This window comes from Meles meles, chromosome 5 (assembly GCF_922984935.1).
Source record: "Meles meles chromosome 5, mMelMel3.1 paternal haplotype, whole genome shotgun sequence".
Lineage (NCBI taxonomy): Eukaryota > Metazoa > Chordata > Mammalia > Carnivora > Mustelidae > Meles > Meles meles.
In genome coordinates, this window is record NC_060070.1 from 25832996 (window position 1) to 25850914 (window position 17919).

General features: G+C 43.7%; 1 protein-coding gene across 1 annotated transcript in view; it reads right to left on the reverse strand.

Annotated features, from left to right (window-relative positions):
• The window catches only part of CRYBG1 (crystallin beta-gamma domain containing 1), a 46918-nt gene extending 29607 nt beyond the window's left edge, over nucleotides 1-17311 (reverse strand). The window contains exons 1-6 of the mRNA XM_046005055.1: nucleotides 16623-17311; nucleotides 9888-12228; nucleotides 6780-6827; nucleotides 6572-6690; nucleotides 4777-4942; nucleotides 1983-2122 (exon numbers count right to left, since the gene is read on the reverse strand). Coding sequence (XP_045861011.1) covers nucleotides 1983-2122; nucleotides 4777-4942; nucleotides 6572-6690; nucleotides 6780-6827; nucleotides 9888-12228; nucleotides 16623-17311 — 3503 coding nt within the window. The remainder of the gene's footprint in view (nucleotides 1-1982; nucleotides 2123-4776; nucleotides 4943-6571; nucleotides 6691-6779; nucleotides 6828-9887; nucleotides 12229-16622) is intronic.
• Between the last annotated feature and the right edge of the window lie 608 nt (nucleotides 17312-17919).

Sequence of the window (17919 nt, forward strand, 5' to 3'; positions counted from 1 at the left end):
CAAGCCTTCCAGACATCGCGATGAGCATATTATAGCAGATTCCCATCTCATTCTTTTAAAGAAAGTGGTCCTTCTCAATTTAACATTAATACGTTAAGAAATAAAATATACCGATCTCTTTGATGTGGGGAAAAAACCAGAGGCAGCAGGACATGAAGCCCTGGTCTTTGTTTAGATTCCTCCTTTCCTTCTCAGCCACCAAATATAAACAGGCCCAAGGCTCAGATGGCTTCCCTACTCCCTTTGAAATCGGTCCAGCACAGGATTTAAAGACCTCCAGGCTGCCCACTCCTGAATTTCCACCTCCAGCTTCCCTCCTGAACTCCAGTCCCCCGTAGCCAGTCATCTTCCTGTCCCCTCACCTCAATGTACAGTTGGCCTGTCCAACTTCACCTCTCAAAACTGAACTGTTTTCTCCATCCCAGTCAACGCCGGAGTCTCAGTCCCTCACCCCTCACATACGGTCTGTCCGCAAACTTGACAGTTCTCTCAGGAAAATGTGTCCAGAATCTGACCACCTCTCACCAGCACTGTCTGAGCCACCGCAACGTCTTGCCTATATAACTGCATTGCCTCCGCTCTTGCCTCTTTACAGTCTATTTTCTACAGAGTTGCGAGAGTGATTTTTCCAGAGCACAAGTTAGATCAAAATCCTCCTGTGATCCCATGTCAGAATAGTCTAAAATCCCTCCCAAGGCCTGCCACCAGGCCTCTCTGTCATCCCAGTCCTCCTAGCTCACTGCGTTCCAGCCACCTTGACCTCCTGGCAGTTCCCCAAACACGCCCAGCAGGGCTTTGCAAAATCGCTTCCTGCCTGGGACTTGCCCCCTGCCCCTTCCCCCTCAGGCATCTTCAGGGCTGACTCCCTCACTTCCTCCAGGCCTCCACTTAAAATGTCACCGGAGACCTTTGCTGCCATCCTATCTAAAATGGCCCTACCACTGTTCCTCTCTCTAACTCATGTTTCTTGTAGTATTTTCCCTCTGACACATCAACACAGGTATTATCTGATGCACAGCCCGCTGACAAAACTTTTGAGCCTTCTCTGAACATATGAATATTTACAAAGGATATACACGATCACATAATATATTATGAATTTAACAGAAAACTTGCACAAAAATAAAATCATAAAAGGAGGAGATTTTAAATGAAACATGAAGAAGCTTCAGCGTGTTTTCCTGGCACCTCAGTAGCTGTCTTTTGCTGCCCCGGGCTTGGTACTCCCCTTCAGAGACCACTGTACTCGGGACTGACACCTGCACCTTCTGTCCTAATTTCCCCCATCTCAGATATTCCCACTTCCTTCCAAATACTTTTGCAGTTTCCTGTGATTTCTGAAACCAATGTCCTAGGGGCTCTAGACAGCATTGTGTGAAAATGTTCAAGGAAGGAAAGTACCACGTGTGTTGGCCTCCATCCCTCGTGAGATGTCAGGAACTCATGCTTTGGATTACCTCCTTTGGATTACCATGAAGGTAAAAGCTGTTACTCAGCTGGGTATGAATCAGGTTCCTCTGTGATAAGGAAATCCCAACATTAACATGCAGTTTTTTCCTCCCCGGCACTTCCCCCAAGAACGTTATTGTTTCTAAGAGAGCTGAATCATAGGAACTCAGTTACAAAAGAATCAGAATTTTATGTGCCTTATGAGAGAAAAAAAACAAAACACCTTTTAGTTAATAGCTACTTAATAGGACACAGATCAGAGTATCTTAAGTCTTTCCAGTAGGACACTCACAAAAAAAAGCTTCATTAAAACTGTATTTGAGGGCCACCTGGGTGGCTCAGTTGGCCAGGCGTCTGCCTTTGGCTCAGGTCATGATCTGGAGGTTCTGGGATTGAGCCCTGCATCGGGCTCTCTGCTCAGTGGGGAGCGTGCTTCTCACTCTCCCCTTCCTTCTCCCTTTATGTGCTTGCTCTCTCTCTCACATAAGTAATTAGATTAAAAAAAAAATTGTATTTGAAACCAAAATACTTACGTGCCCCAGTGTACTTTAATGGAACAAGTCTTCTGCATTATACCAAATCCCTGCATCTCTTCAGTGTCATCAAAGTAAGAATTCAGGAGTCCTAACCCTTCCCGTTCAGTGAATAAGTCAATCTGACTAACTCTGTAATCCTAAAGAAAGAAAGAAAAAAAAAGGACACATATTTAATGATTACACCATGTACTTAACTATACAATAAGCTCACTATCCTTTCTTTTTAAATAATTACAACAAATTTTAAATACACACATACATCTCACAGAGCACCTGCCATCTACCCCTTCCCCGTTTTCAGCCACAACTTAGGAATATGTGGCTTGTGAGGTAGCCATGTTGCTTTAGCCATTGAGCGTGGTGTGATATTCAAGCAAAAATCCCCAGAAGTGTATTTCACTAGAGTTCTGGAACATATTTATTTCTCTCATCCTTACTGAAAAACCTGTTTGGCTTTCCTTGGTGACTGGAGTTTGAGTTGCTTTAGTCAGACATGGCCATTCAAGTCCAGAGCCTCTCTAGTCCACAGAGGGGCTGCTTTGGGGCCTTCCTCAACTGCTGTTTTGTATCTATAAATCCTCTGTGGTAATTCTCCTTGACTGTGGACCAAATCTCTAAGATGTTGGTTTGGTCTAAGTTGTGAGAGCAATGGTACACATCTGTGGTGATTCCGTGATCCGTGTACCATGCTGTGGACCATGCCGTGCTCGTCCTGCCCATGAGACACGTCAGAGGCCTCCACTGGCTGAGTTCCTGCGTGTTAGTCAAACACTTATTGAACTTTAATCTTGCTGAGCTAGGTCCACTGAGATACAGAAGAAATTACACTTGGGTGGGTTTGGGGGAGGCTTTTTTAACCATTACGAAAAGGAATAAATTTAATGAACTAAAAAGGTGACCCCCTTCAGTGTGTTGTGATTTATGTTCATATTTCAAGCAACTACAAACATAATCGGTAAAAAAAAAAATAAATAAATAATGTATCAGGAACCAGGAATGTATCCTGATCCTTTAATATGACACCTTTCAGAAAAATTCACCCCAGTAAATCAGGAATTTACAAACATTTTTTTTTTAATTTTTTAAAGATTTTACTTATTTATTTGACAGACAGAGATCACAGGCAGAGAGAGAGGAGGAAGCAGGCTCCCTGCTGAGCAAAGAGCCAGATGCGGGGCTAGATCCCAGGATTCTGGGATCATGACCTGAGCCGAAGGCAGAGGCTTAACCCACTGAGCCACTCAGGCACCCCAGCAATTTACAAACATTTAAATGCCCCTAAATGTTCATACAATATTATTTAAAATAGTAACAAATCTAGAAACAGCCTTAAGTTCCACAGAGAAGGTAAAATAAATGATGGTACATCATTTCTTGGAAACCTCAAACCATGAATTGAAATTAAGCATGAATTGCATTAAGATGGCTATTATTAAAAAAAAATGGCTATTATCAGGCAAAATAGGAGACCCCTCTTTACCAACATGCTTCATTTCCCTTAACCCTCCCCTCCCCAAGTGCCTTTAAATCCCCACCCACTGGAATCTGATACAGTTACCATCACTAAGAGATATTGGCCAAAGGGAATGTGATCTTCAGGGAAATGGGTATGGAGAAAGAAAAAGGATTGAGAACTACAGGTTTTTTGTTTTTTGTTTGTTTGTTTTTTGTCTTGTTTTGTTTTTTCTTTAAGTGTAGAGCCCAGTGTGGGACTTGAACTCACAACCCTGAGATTATCATGATTATCACAATCATCATGATTACAACTATAGAAAAAGCAGACTGAAATATGGCCAAGACAGAGCAGAGAATACAGAAAATTTAAGAGAGGATATCTCATGATGGCAGATTGGGATGATGGGCTTAAACACTGCTTTATTACCAATATTAGTTGAGCAATAAATAAAGAGTGCAGGGAAATTAGACCACTGACTATGACAATTTAAAATGGTGTTCCTCATGTCTTCTGTAAGGTTTATCACATTATGTACTTAAAACTATTAAAAGATAAATCATTTAGAATACCAATGATCACTGAAGTCACTCAGAAATGTTGACTTAAGAATCAAGTGGCATTTTCCTCTGCCAAAAACTGTTACTCATTCTTACTCACTCATTTCATAACATTCCTTCTCTTCCTATTACACTCAAACACCCATCTCTGTTACACGAATGGAGTTTTAATCTTCCACTTGGAAGATTAAACTATGATTAACTACATTTTTAAAGGTAAAGAATCATCAAATCCCAACAGGCACAAAGAAAGACAACTTCCTCATCAACAAATAAGGAACCAAGACATTTTAGCCAATCCTTAAAGTGACCTCAAGTACCTACTGTTTTTAAACCCACATGAAACCCCAGAGTTGAACTTTCAACTGGATTTTTGGGGGATTATTTTTCCAAAATAGAATTCCTATAAGCTGCTCAAGGTAATCAGAACTCACACAGCAACCAAAAAACAAAGTAAAAGAAAAATCTGTTCATATAGAATTCATCCAAACCAGGTTAATAAGTAAAATACATTTTTGGAGATGGGGATGGGAACAGGAGTGAGAAATTAACCTTCAAAATTTATTATGAAAAAAATGACTAATCAGAGTGTTTCTTTTCTAATTCAAGTGTACGAACACTGAAGTTATCGAAAATATATCCAAAGAGCACCAATCGAACATTTTTCCCAATCTCTTATTTCATAACATGAACTTTTCTCTCAAAGAAAGAATCATCCTCGGCATTCAATAAATACTTGCTGACTGAATCATTGGACTCTGGTTTTCCCATAACCTACCTGGACCACAAGTCTGATTGAACCAATCACCACGGGCTTAGTAGACTCTGCCTCCTCATTTCTTTCCAAAACATCTTCTATACCCCAGAGACCAGAGAGTTCCAATTCTCCTTCTTCTAAGGGGATGGTGTGCCCTTCGAAATTGGGTTTCTCATACAGAATCCAACTAAGAGTAAAACACAGCAAAACTATTAGCTGGTGTTGGTAAGAAAGGTTTTGATGACTCAAATATTCTAGCTAATAGCCTCCCCTCACCCTGCCCCCTTCTTCCCTTTCCTTCTCCCCTTCTCTTCTCCCCTTTTCTCTCTCACATATTGTGACCAATTATCATATATACACTGGTCAATTATCTAGCAATTAAAATATATAAACTCTCTCTAAAACTAAATTTACTGGGCATAATTAAGCCTTTGAAAATCTAAAAACTATATCAGAATCTTAAAGAACTTTTGGCATCAATATGAACATCGCAGAGTCACTGATGTTCTATGGAAAGGTCAGTTCGTGAACAGTTATAAATGGTAATACATCGGATAAATGGACTTTTCCTAGAATTCTTTTTTCTCCCTGTATGTGTAGAAAACACTTCTAGAGGGATTTTACTTACGTTCCAGAACTGCATCAATGGATATATTGATACAAAATATTGATACCAAAAAACAAAACAAAGCCCTAGATGCATGTTAACGGAGAGCATTTTAAAAATACTCTTCCCAACAACAAACATCCAAACACTAAAGAAAATCTCATGTCAATATATGACAGTGCTGCTCTTAGATGCTTATGCTTTCAAGACAGAAGCCAACAGAAATAGAAAAAAAAGAAAAAGAAAAAAAAGAACACTGGGGTGCCTGGGTGGCTTAGTCAGTTAAATGACCTGTCTTTGGCTCAGGTCATGATCCTGGGCTCCTGGGATCGAGCCCCACATATGGCTCCCTGCTCAATAGGAAGCCTGCTTCTCCCTCCCCCTCTGTCGTTTCCCCTGCTTGCTTTCTTCTTTCCCTCTCTTTCTCTAATAAAGAAATAAAATCTTAAAAAAAAAAAAAGAGCACTATTACATTAAAAACAAAATTTATATAATATTTGTTTTTAGTGTTATTTTTGGTCTTTAAATTTAAGAACAAAAGCTAATTATATTTTTGTGATGAACGTGTTGAATACATAGAAAAATGTTATAATATGAAAAACCTAACAGGAAAGATGCTGAATGTATAATCAAGTGGAAAACACAAAAACAAACAAAAAACCTTACTAGTTTTTTAAACCACAAATGTCTAAAGCCCAGCCTTCTTTATCCAAACAAGATCAGTATCAAAGATAAGTGCTTATGCCAGATAAGTGATTTTTTTAAAAATGGCTTTTCTTATTTCAACTTCCTTTGTATTTCCTAGAAGCTGTCAAGCTGGTAAATCATTTTTTCACCAGTTTCTTTAATCAAAACCATCGGTTGCTGAGAAGCTGGAAAATAAATTTTAGGTTAGTCACTCACAATGTCTTTTCTCATAGAATATTGAAAATTCTAGCAACAGGATTAGTGCAATTCTTCCCAACCTCACTGAAAATTCATAAAGCAGAAGTGTTCGTGAGGACTTGGAGTTCTGGTAGTCCTGGACAGTGTGATGTGGGGTATATGGGAAAAGAAAAATGTACTGCTGCACACACCTGACTTTTCTAGCATTAATGGTCATCTCCTCTATAAAGTAGAAACATAAATAAGTACTGAAAACCAAAAAGGTAACTAGAAATGTAAAACACAAACCCTCTGAAAGTCTGGAACCCAAAGCACGGGTCTTACCATCCTCTGACGACCTTGACGATGACCACCGGGGAGAGGCTCCAAGAGCTACAATCCTCAACGTCACTGAAAACTTCAATGCACTCGTCAGAGACATCCGGGTCCCTGAAGATCACTACCTACAAGAAAATGAAAGTGGCAGCACACGGTTGGACGTTATCAGACCAAAATAAAATCCTGACTAGAAACACAGCATCCATCATCTTACCTTTCCAGGCCGGGGATTGATTTTATTTGTAAGACTTCCTCTGAGGGTCTGTAATCAGATGAACAAAAACACAACAAATTAAACTTTGTGTAATACTCTGCAGAGTTTCTCTGCCCATGATCTAGTTATTTGCCTCAAAATTCATTGATTTTGAGACAATCCACCTTTATCTGTGCCAAAGCTATATTAAAGCTCTCTCTGAGTCCACACTGTTAAATTGAGAGCAGTTTTTCTCCTCTAGCTAAATGTACTATTTCAATTTCTCCTCATTTATTTGTTTGTTTGTTTGTTTGTTTGTTTTTAGAGAGACAGGGAGGGAGGGAGGAGGAGAAAGAGAGAGAACAGGGGGAGGGGCAGAGGAGGAGGGAGAATCTTAAGCAGGCTCCACACCCAGCTAGGAGCCTGATGCATGGCCTGATCCCACAACCTGACCCCAAATCAAGAGTCAGACAAACAAGTGAGCCACCCAGGAGCTCCTCAGTTTTTCCTCATTTTCCACCAATCTAGAAAATTCAGGGCCCAAGAGTCAGACCTATGTTTTACATCAGTGCACAGAATAAGAATTCAGCTAAGAAATTATAATTCAGGGGCACTTGGGTGGCTCACTTGGTTAAGCAACTGCCTTCGGCTCAGGTCACGATACTGGAGTCCTGGGATCGAGTCCTGCATCGGGCTCCCTGCTCAGCCTAGAGTCTGCTTCTCCCTCTGACCCTCTCCCTTCTCATGCTCTCTTTCTCTCAAATAAATAAAATCTTTAAAAAAAAAGAAATTTAATTCAATCTCTGTATAATATCAAATACAGAGAAATTATAAAGTATTAATCATGTATCTAGAAGAAGCTACATCAGTGTTATGTGTTCATACACACACCTTATCTGAATCTATAAATGTTGCCTTGTAACAACTTACTATCATATCACAAGTATCACTATAGATAAAAGGGAGCTCGTGGTATGTATCACAATGATATTGCACATAGTATCCTTAATCCTCCCTTTTTGAAGAACAAAACATGTTTCTGTATGTTTCCAAAACTAATCATTTTCAAGAACATCTGACAAGACCAGTAAAATCAGAAATGCATAACGTAATAAAAATAGTAATTATACATGAAAAAATATACAATACAGACTACTTTCAATGCTGACCAGGATGCTTATTCTAAGGACTGCTTTTAACCTGATCACTCTTGCACCAGGCCATAGTAGAGTATGCCAAAGACGACAGAAAGGCCTCAGTAGGACACTATTAAAAATCAAAATGACATCTACTTATTTATATGTACACATTAGAAGTGAAATAAACTGAAGAAAAGGCCAGAAATTTAAAACAAAATTCACATTAAGACAATAAAGACAGAATGGTCATAGAGTAAACAAAGCCCAAGACCTATGGAAAAACAAAAAATGAAAATTTTTAACCATAAAAACACTTAGAAAAAGTATGAAAACACTTTTTTCCTCCTTTTTACTCCATTTGGTTTGATTTTGCAAGAGATTCCATAGGGAAGTTGTATATTCTGTTGTTAGACTCATCAAACTGCTATCAGATAAGAGAAGTGATCTAAGAATGAGTAAAAGGAGAAAAGAAGGCTGTAATGAATGGAAAGTAGGCCAGTGGAAATTCTGTGCTTAAGAGAATACCTAAAAATCTTCTGATTTCTGAGTGCTACAGGCTGATTCAGGTTTGTTTGTTTACCACAGTGGTTCTCAAAGTGTGGTTCTGGGGCCCTTGGAAGATCCCCAAGAACCTTTCAGGAAGTCAATGAGGTCAAAACTCTTCTCATACAAAGAGGGTATTTTCCCTTTTCCGTCTCTTTCTCTCACAGGAGAGCGGTGGAATGTTCCAGAGAGCCCAGGATGTGTGATGACACCACCGTTCTGTTAACGGAAGGTGTCCTTGTGTGTTCTCGGGCTTTACATTTTTTTTACTGTTAGATTCTATTATAATTAATTCCAGCAGGCATAATTCATGTGAACAAAAGCTCTTTGAGGAACTCAATAATCTTTAAATATAAAGGTGTCCTGAGACCCAAAAGTTTGAACATTTTTGAAAAGGGGGATTTGAACTTCCTCTGGACACCCAACCATAGGTTTCGAAAGAGCTTCCAAAATGGTATTCTATGCTAGGCTTGAGCCAAAGCCCACACAACAAATGGAAACACGCTACAGTGCCCATTCAAATGAAGAGGGCACAGTATCTTCTGGCAGATTATGCTGTGAGATAAGACAGACTACACTGGTCAGACAGCCTAGTTCACAGTGCAGGCAACAGGAATACAGAGGCCCACTCCTGTTTCAGGGCCAGCAGAGCTACGCTCTAGAACTCTGCCTGCCTCATACATCATCTTCCCTCCCATTGAGCATCATGCTTGGTAAAAGAAAGACAAGCAATTCACACCAAAAACTCAGTAGAGAAGACAACTTCTGGAATTCGGATGAAAGAGGATGGAGAAATCATAACTGTTCCTCAAAGTCATATTTTGCTGCCTTCTCTGCAATATTAAAGGAAAGAGCCAATGTAGACCAAAATTCTTTGCCCCAACAGCTTGGTAGGAAAAACGGTTTCCCTGATTAAACTTTCACTTAAAGAGAAATGATTTCCTGAATTACATGGGATAATCATCTAATGTTACTCATAGAAAGAAAGAGTGAATCTTAACATCACAAGAGAAGGGTTAGGAGTAAGATTTCTTGGTGGGGCTTTTCTGAATAAATGAAGAAGTTTTACAGATCTTCAAAATTCTAAGCAGAGCACTGAGCATTTTTACGTAGAACTAGGTAAGAAAAAACAACTCATCTGTCTCTGAACTCTCAAGGTACCTAACCTACACCTTTCAGAAGACAACATATAAATTCATAAGCCTTAGAATATGTATAGCTTGTTTTCCCTGCTAGAACACTAATGCCTTGAAGACAGAAATCTTAGTACCTTTCTTCTTAGCCGCTACCTATCCTTTACACACATTGTAGGTTTTCATGTGATCAATGAATAGAAAACTATCATTCACATGCACAACCACTTAAAAGAACATGAGTTGCTCATCACCCCTCTCTCCTCTCATTTTATAAATACCCCCCATAAATGGTAAAATAAGTTGCTACTTACGGTCGTATCTGATAAGGACATGGCAGAAAAAGACACGCTGGGGTCAAACCGGCTGGATTTGAAAAGACCCATGAAGTCCGTGTCGCTATTTCCATAGTTTGACAAGTTGGGTTTAAGAAGGCTTCCGACACGATTAGCCTTTTCTGGATCATCACTGTTCTTCAGTTTAGAAAATTCAGAAAGCTGGGTTTCGGGCAAGCGTGGGTTGCTTCGCGAACCCAGGTCTTCTCTGGTTTCCTCTTTGGGCAGGTGTCTCTCCATGTAGCTTGTGCTTTTCAAGCCCGAAGGAGCCGTGTCTGTGGAGTCGAAATTGAAGACCTTTCCGTTGCTGGGGGGAAGGTTTGGCGGCTCTCGGTCTGCACCGCAGGGGGGGGCCCCCTCCGCCCTGGGCGGTAACGCGGAAGCCCGAGAAAGAGAAGTGTCGTGAGGAGGGCCGAAAGACGTGGTCATGGCACTGACTGACGTCACAGAGGGAGAAAAGATCTTGTCTCGCGGCGGCGAGGAAGGCAGCAGGCTGGAGAAGAGTGCGCTCTTCTCTAGCCTCGACCTCTTAACTCCGCCATTGGGGACATCTTTGTTCTCTTTGTTGTTTGTCTCTGGAGCCGTGGAAGGGTCGTCTTTCCCGTTAGTGTACAGGGACTTGAAGAGGATACTCTGCTCAGTGGATGTGCGTTTGGGCCTCAGGTTGGGTTTTGTGTGAAGGTTCTGCATCAGATGTAAAGCCGGTGACATTTCTGGCTGGCTTTCCTTCTTCTTCCCCAGACCAAAGGTAAACACGTTGGGATCTAACACTTTTTCTAAATTGTCCTCATGAATCGGAGGCATGACAAAGGGAGGGGCAGGGGAGTTGGGCACCCTGGCCTTCTTTTTCTTCTGAGGCACACAGCCGGCGCTGTCCATGTTTTTGATAATTTCGGTGAATTTTTCCATATCCGATGAAGAATCAAATACACTGTCATCACTCCCTGCAGACAAGTTCAGAAGACGGGCAGGGCTGGCCTGACCATTCACAACATTTTGATCCGGCCTTTGGGGCGTTTCTAGAGGGTTTCTACTCCCAGGGGAGCCGACAGGGCCAGGGTCAGCCTTTGGGGGTTTTCGGTCACCCTGACTTTGAGCCTGGATAGGTTGAGTTTTCTCTGATTCTGGCGGCATGACTTGTGGGCCAGATTTTGCTGCTTGTTCCTCTTTGCAATGAATGTGTTCGGGAGATGTGCTCTCACCACCCAGCCCTTCTGCTTTCTGGGGAGCACAGCTTGCAACAGAAACCACTTCAAGGTCATCGTTGTGACAGCTTGGCAGCTGTCCTTCTCTAACTTCAGAGCTTTCTGAGATGACCTGGGAGCCCACATCCTGGGTGCTCTCCACGGGGAGCACGAAGGAGCGGACCTGGACCAGCACCTTGGATGGACGTTCGGTTCCCATAGCTTCCGGGCTGTGCTCTGTGCACGGAGCAGGGCTTGCGGCCCCTCCTTCTCCTCCCCCTGCAAGTCTGAAGGGCAGCACTCTCTCCTCACTCTTATGTGGCACAGGCAGAACACGTTCGTGATGGTTTTCTGACACTTCCACATGGGTGCACGGAACGTTGCTTCCGGGAGCTTGAACACATGCGTCTTCGGGTGCAGGCTGTGAGCTACAAGGCCCGTTAGATGACTCAGCTGGGGGCTGTGAGTCAGAAAATGTATCCTGTGGCTTTGGTCTGGCTGTTGGAGGGGAATCTTTGGTATCAAGAACAGCGGGAATGTCCTGCGCCAGATCAGTCATATTTTCGAGGGCAAGCCTTTTGCTGTCTGCAGCCGTTGAGTCACCCTCTCCTAAGGGCTTGTGGTCCGTGGCAGGAATCAGGGCAGTAACCACCACTTTGGAAGGGCAGCCTCCATCTAGCTGCACTTCTGCTCTATCATCCCGGGTAAGCAGAGCACCGAGAGCTTGACCCTCAGTAGGCTCGTCCTCCATCCCTCCCGCGCTGGGGCTCCCGGCAGCTGGTGGGATCTCTTCCTCCGTAACTTTGGGTTCTGGCGAACTCTCCTTCGCCAGCACACCATTCTGGTGACTATTTGCTGTGCCTTTCTTTTCAGATTGCTCCATCTCTTTGGCTTTTTTGGCTAAATTCAGCTTCGCCCTCCCGACAAAGGTCTTATTACAGGCAGGGGCGTTCCTTGCGCTTCGAATGTCAGCATATTTGGGGCTACTGGTGGCTCGTTTGTTTTCGAATAAGGAGATCTTGTTGGCAGTGTTTCCTTTATGAACTGGCTGGCTAAATGGATTATGCTCATTTCCCAAACTGTCAGGATTCTTGGGAGTTTTAAGATTTAGTTCCACATGTTTGGGCTTGGCTGGGCTGCAAAAATAGAGCAGTGAGATAAAGTTATTGACCTAGTTTTAAAAAGTGAACATACCAATTCATTACAAAACATTTATTATTATGAAAAGCCAACAGCCTTCTGTTAAGTAACATTTTTTATGAGACTATTTAAAAACCATCCTAAATACACTTTCAAATGTTTTTAGTGGAGGTTTCACTTCTGTATGATAGATGAGAAAATTATATAGCCAAGAAAATCGAGAGATGGGAGGTTAGCAAACTTATCAAGTCCCTAATTAATGTGAGCACAGTGCTCAACCACTAGAATTAGAAGACATCTTAGGGCTTGAAGAACATTAGATTGAATTTATATATTTAATGTACTCCCTTATTTCAAATATGTAAATGATCTCCCCAAACATCAATTGTGTATTTTTATAATTTTAAATATTATTTCAAAAGGCTAGATTTAAAAAATATTTATCTGTTATTTACCTCTTTGGATATTTTATCCCCTTCATCTTCCTTTATGTAACTTTACTCTGATTATGTAAGTGTGTTCACTACAGAACATTTGGAAAATATAAAAATGAAGAATCACTCATACTCCTATGACTCAGATAATCCCCCTGTTAATAGTTTAGTATAATTCAGTCTTCTTGTGTGCATAGTAAAACACTTTAAACAGAATAGGAATTATTCTGTTCACAGAGTTTCAGATCTTGTCTTTAAAAAAAAAAAAGATTACTTAATCTTATATTTCACATTTTTCACATTTTCAAGTCACTAAAACTTGAAGTTTTTCATAATGTCTGCATAAAATTTTCATCATATAGATGTACCATAATTTACTTATCAGTTGCTCAATTGTTGGTTCTGTCACCTTTTGGGGGGCAAAGGGAGTCTCCCCTCACTCTGGAGAGAAACTCTAATGTTTCTTGGTTGTTACCCCCAATGGAAATCATAAATCTTTGAATGTATGTACTGTTCTCTTTCTGAGAAACAAAATGTTCTCTGTATGACATTCACCAGCCCTGGTCCTTACACTGATTATCTATGTGAGCTTGGTCTAGTTAACTCACCGGACTCACTACCTTCGCTACCTGGAAAAACAACGTAGATAGTTTGGAATAGAGCTGGTCCTCTTCACCCCCACCTTCCCCAAGGAATGGCTGAAGCAATTCTTGGGATTCTCTTCAGTTGCGGTGTGGACAATAGAGACAGAGGGTTGGATCTGGGGTCAGTCACCTTCCTTTCAAGCAGAAGCACTTCTAGTTCTCTGTTTCGTATATCGCTTTTATATAAGCCTTCCCAGAAGAATGGGCTCCAAGGCTAAACACAAGAAAATGTCTAAACCAGAGGCCTAGTGGTTTCTGAAATGAAGAGATAATAACCACTAACAATCACGGATTGACACACGCTTGACAAACACTCCGCTTGCCTAATGTACTATTTTATACGTTCTCGTTTAAGAGGAGGAAGCTGAAGCCTAGAAAAGGCAGGTAATTTGCTAGAAGTCACACACCCACTGAGTGACAGGGCCAGGGTTTGAAACCAGGTGTCCTGTTTTCAGAGGCTATGCTCCTGACTGCTCCTGTGTCCCCAGACCTCAGTGACCAATTCTGGTCCTTTCCAGCTTTACCTATTTAAGAAGTCAATGAATTAGCAGGAATCTCTAAGATGAAGTAATTGGACTTTGGAGGCCACCTTGATAACAGAAAGTAGAGCCACACAGAAATCTCATGTTGCCACCAGCATGAGATTCATTGACCTTCAAGAAAGAGGAGCCTTTTGAAGGAACAGGCAATATGACTTTGGGTGAGACACCTTTCTCTTCTGGATAAAATGAGTAGACTGAAAAGACTTGAGAAGTCCTTCCCAAACACGGCATTAGGAATTTAGATTTTTACTTTTTTTTGGAATTTGATTTAAATACTTAATTTGATATACTCTCATGAATTTTTCTTAGGCATTGCTTTCCCCAGAATCTCCATAAGATAGATAGGCTCCGCCATGGTGGGCCCATAGCTTAAATTTAAAAAGAAAATTAATTTACATGCACTACCTTGAAGATTAAATTCTAAAGCCGGTGGAGTAGAAATGGAGAGCTTACAAATGCCAGCAGCTAATGAAGGATGTTCACATACCAGTAAATACACCTTTAAAAAATTCTCACTAATCAGCTCAAGAAACAAACATCAAAGTATATCTTGCGATGTAAATGGAAAACACCAAAGGTTAGCCAACAACTTACCTTAAGGACAGGAAACACATCGGCACATTAAAGATTTACACCAAGATCAAAATATATTTTACAACCAAACTTTCTGTGCTATTAAGTTCTGCTACCAAGAGTCACTACAATTAACCTAGCTCAAACTGATTAAAAGGAAGGCTTCTATAATTCATGTTTAATACCTATATTATAATGTGAGAGGGGAAAATAATCTTGTGTCTAAAAAGCCATGGCTAAGAGAGGAAAATTCTCCTTATTCTAAACATACCATTGTTAAGAATCTCAACATTCAATCCTTGGTACAGAACTGAAGACGTAATTTTTCTAACAGCATCAAGAAACTCTCTGCGATATAGTCCTTTTTTCAGGGACTATAACATGAGTTTAACTAAAACATCAGATGCAAATTGTTTTTTAAAAAAATCATTTGATAACATTTTTTTCTTGAAATACAATCAGAGGGGAAAAAAACTGGGGAAAAAATCCATCAAACAGAAAAAAGCTAGAAGGAATTGATTTCCCATTTCAGGAATTGGCCAATTAACCAAGTGCGAGGCCCTGTGGAAAACACAATTAAGCCAAATGCCTTGCAAAGGGAAAATTTTAGGTAGGAAATAATCGGCACAGAGAAGAAGACATTTGATTTAGTTTTGTGCCCCAAACGGCACATGAAAAGCTTCATTATAAGATCGCTTCCCAGGTTTGTTTACCCTCCTCCTTGCAACATTTCTGGTTTTTCCACTGGCATGCTCCGCTTGGAAGGCAGGGAAGGCGTCCTCTCAGTGCTCCACAGCAACGTTTCTCTAAGCTCGCACTCGAGGTCTGAATGTTCAGTCACACTGGCCTTCTTCAAATAATGGGCATCGTTCACTCTGGTTTCTTCTCTGACACCGCCGTTGCAGAATAAATAGGTGACTTTATCAAAGGTCTCCAGGTTGGCAGCTGGGGCGGTAGCTCACATTACTCATTAAGCAGGTTCTCCCTGAAGTGTTTACCAGACCTCCTACTCTAAAGCTTACTTACCCAAGAACTCAAATGGGATGAAACCATTCGGTTTAAGAATCAAAATGCTGGGGAAATACCAGCTCTTCTAATAAATGAGCAAATGTAGGAGAAACTCGGGCAGTTCCGATAGTCCTTTTTGCACAGGCGCTAGCTGGGAGGTGGGGGAATGAGAGTATGGGAAGGGGAGAGGATCTTGAGTTTTACAGAGAGCCCTCCCTACCCCATCCTTCTATACACACCGCATTCAGCATCAAGACACAAGCTCAGCTCCAAAAAGCCAACAGCGATTTCTCCTGCTTTGCACTTCCCCAGACTTTACAGCTGATAATCCACTTGGGAGTTCCCTCACCCATCACCTTAGACAGTTCGTTCTCTTCTTTTTGCAAGTCAGAGTGGGCCATAAACTTCTCAAGGGCAATATACTGAGTCATAGTCTTGAGTTTTCCTGCATAGTTCCTGGCACAACACCATGCACAGAAGTCACTCAGTAATTATTTGGGGGAAAAAAATCAGTGAACTTAACAGCAGGTAGTCAGTTGCTGAGCTTGATTCTTCCAATGTTCTTTCATCGAACAAAGCCCCCCAGTAAGAACACTGCTCTCTCTCCATTTCTGTAACCAAAGAATTCCTCTTCAACCTGGGGGCAAACATGTCACTAACCTCCCAAACACTGGGAGGAGGGGAATTAGGAAACAATCTTTAAGCTGCCCTAAGTTCCAGAAAAAGTTCTGTGAATTCTCTAAAACTCATCCATGTCAAAGCTACTACTGGGTCAGACTGAAACTAAGTGGTTTTGCTCCATGTTTTCAAATTCACGGCATTGGTGTTTCCAGAATGCCCTCTCCAGGAATGCTGGTGTTTTAAGTTTTGAATAAAGGATTAGCTCCAGTCAGGCCAGTCGGTCCTCTTTCAATGGCTGATGTAAACATTGAGCCTCAAGAGATTGTTCCATTCTTTCAACTTCAACATTCTATCAGAACAGCAATTCACGAGGCGGCGAGGCTCCCGGACGTCCCCTCCAGCGGTGCTAACCAGCCCTTCCCTACCTCCGTTTCAACACTGAGGGGAAACTCTCGGTGCACAGTTAGTTCTGCCACAGATGCAAACACCCCGGAGCCCCCCAGAAACACCACCCACAACGTCTGCCGACACCCGCAGCGCGCCCAGGCCCCGGTCCGCGGTTACTTACAGGGTCACTTTAGTGGTCACCGTCGACCTGCCCACCCCGAAATGGTGCCTGGGCTTCAAGGCGTCCGCGCCCGAACCACCCGCGGATCTGCCCGGCTCTTTGCTTCGACTTCCTTCTCCCCGGCTGTCGAAGTGGTTGGGGAACGGGCCCCTTTTGTGTTCGGGCTTGATCTCCGGCAGCAGCGAGCTGCTCTTGACGGTGAGCTCGCGGGGGATGACCCGGGCCACCTCCTCCCCGTTGTCCCCCGCGGCGCTCTTGGCGGCGGGATCCGGCGCTGGCGCCCTCTTCGGGGGGGACTCCTTGGCGGGAGCCTGAGGGCCGCCGGCCGGCGAGGTGGGCGCGGCCTCGGGGACGCGGCTCCTGCCCCTCCTCTTGGTGGGGGACGAGGCGGGCGGCGGCTGTTTGCCCCGGTCGGACTCCCCGCGGAGCGGCCCCCTGGACCCGGGGCTGGACTTGGGCTCGGCGCCCGCTGCGGAGGCAACGCCCCCGTCGGGGGCCGCCCGCGGAGATTTCACTTTCTTTTCCGCCGAGCCGTTCTCCGTGGCCGCGTTTGGCGCCACCTCGTAGTCGAACACCGCGTCGTCCCTGCCCGCGCTGTCGGGCAGCGCCGTGTCCGGCCCGGGGGAGTCGGTGGACTTCTGCGACCTTCTCCGCCTGCCCGACCTGCGGCCGCCCGACCTCTTCTCCATGTCGTCAGAATCGCCGCAATCTTCCGCCCCCGGAGGAATCGCGCCCGGCTCGTCCCCCTGGGCCGCCTCAGTCTTGCTCAAGTAGATGTCCAAAGTTAACACGGTGGCGGGGTGGGCGCCGGGCCGGCACTGTCGCCCTCGGGGCCCCGCTTGGCCGTCTGCCTGCGCCGCGTCCGAACAGGTCCCCTCGTGCTCGGCCGGGGGGTCCCCTGGCGGAGCCGACGCGTCCTCGGAGGGCAGGCTGTACGCGTCTTGGGGCTCCAGAGAGTCTGCCCCGGCGCACGCACGGGGGGCTCTGTCAGAGGCGTCGCCTAGTTCCCCCGCGGACCGCTCCCCGGTGGGCGACCTCGGCACAGCCCTCGAGCCCTGGGCTGTCTCCTGCTCCCAGCCAGCGCCCGGTGCAGCGTCCTCCCCCGGACTGCCGGCCAGCGTCTCTGCGCTGCCTTGCCCCGAGGAATTCTCAAGTGAGGAATGCAGCTGCTTGGCAGCGGTGGTGGCACCTGGGAAAGACTCTCCCTCTGCCTCCAGAGGTTCTAATTGGAGTGAATCACGTTCATGGCACTGCTGCACAGCCGCCGTCACTGCGCGGCTGCTCGTGCAAGGTGACG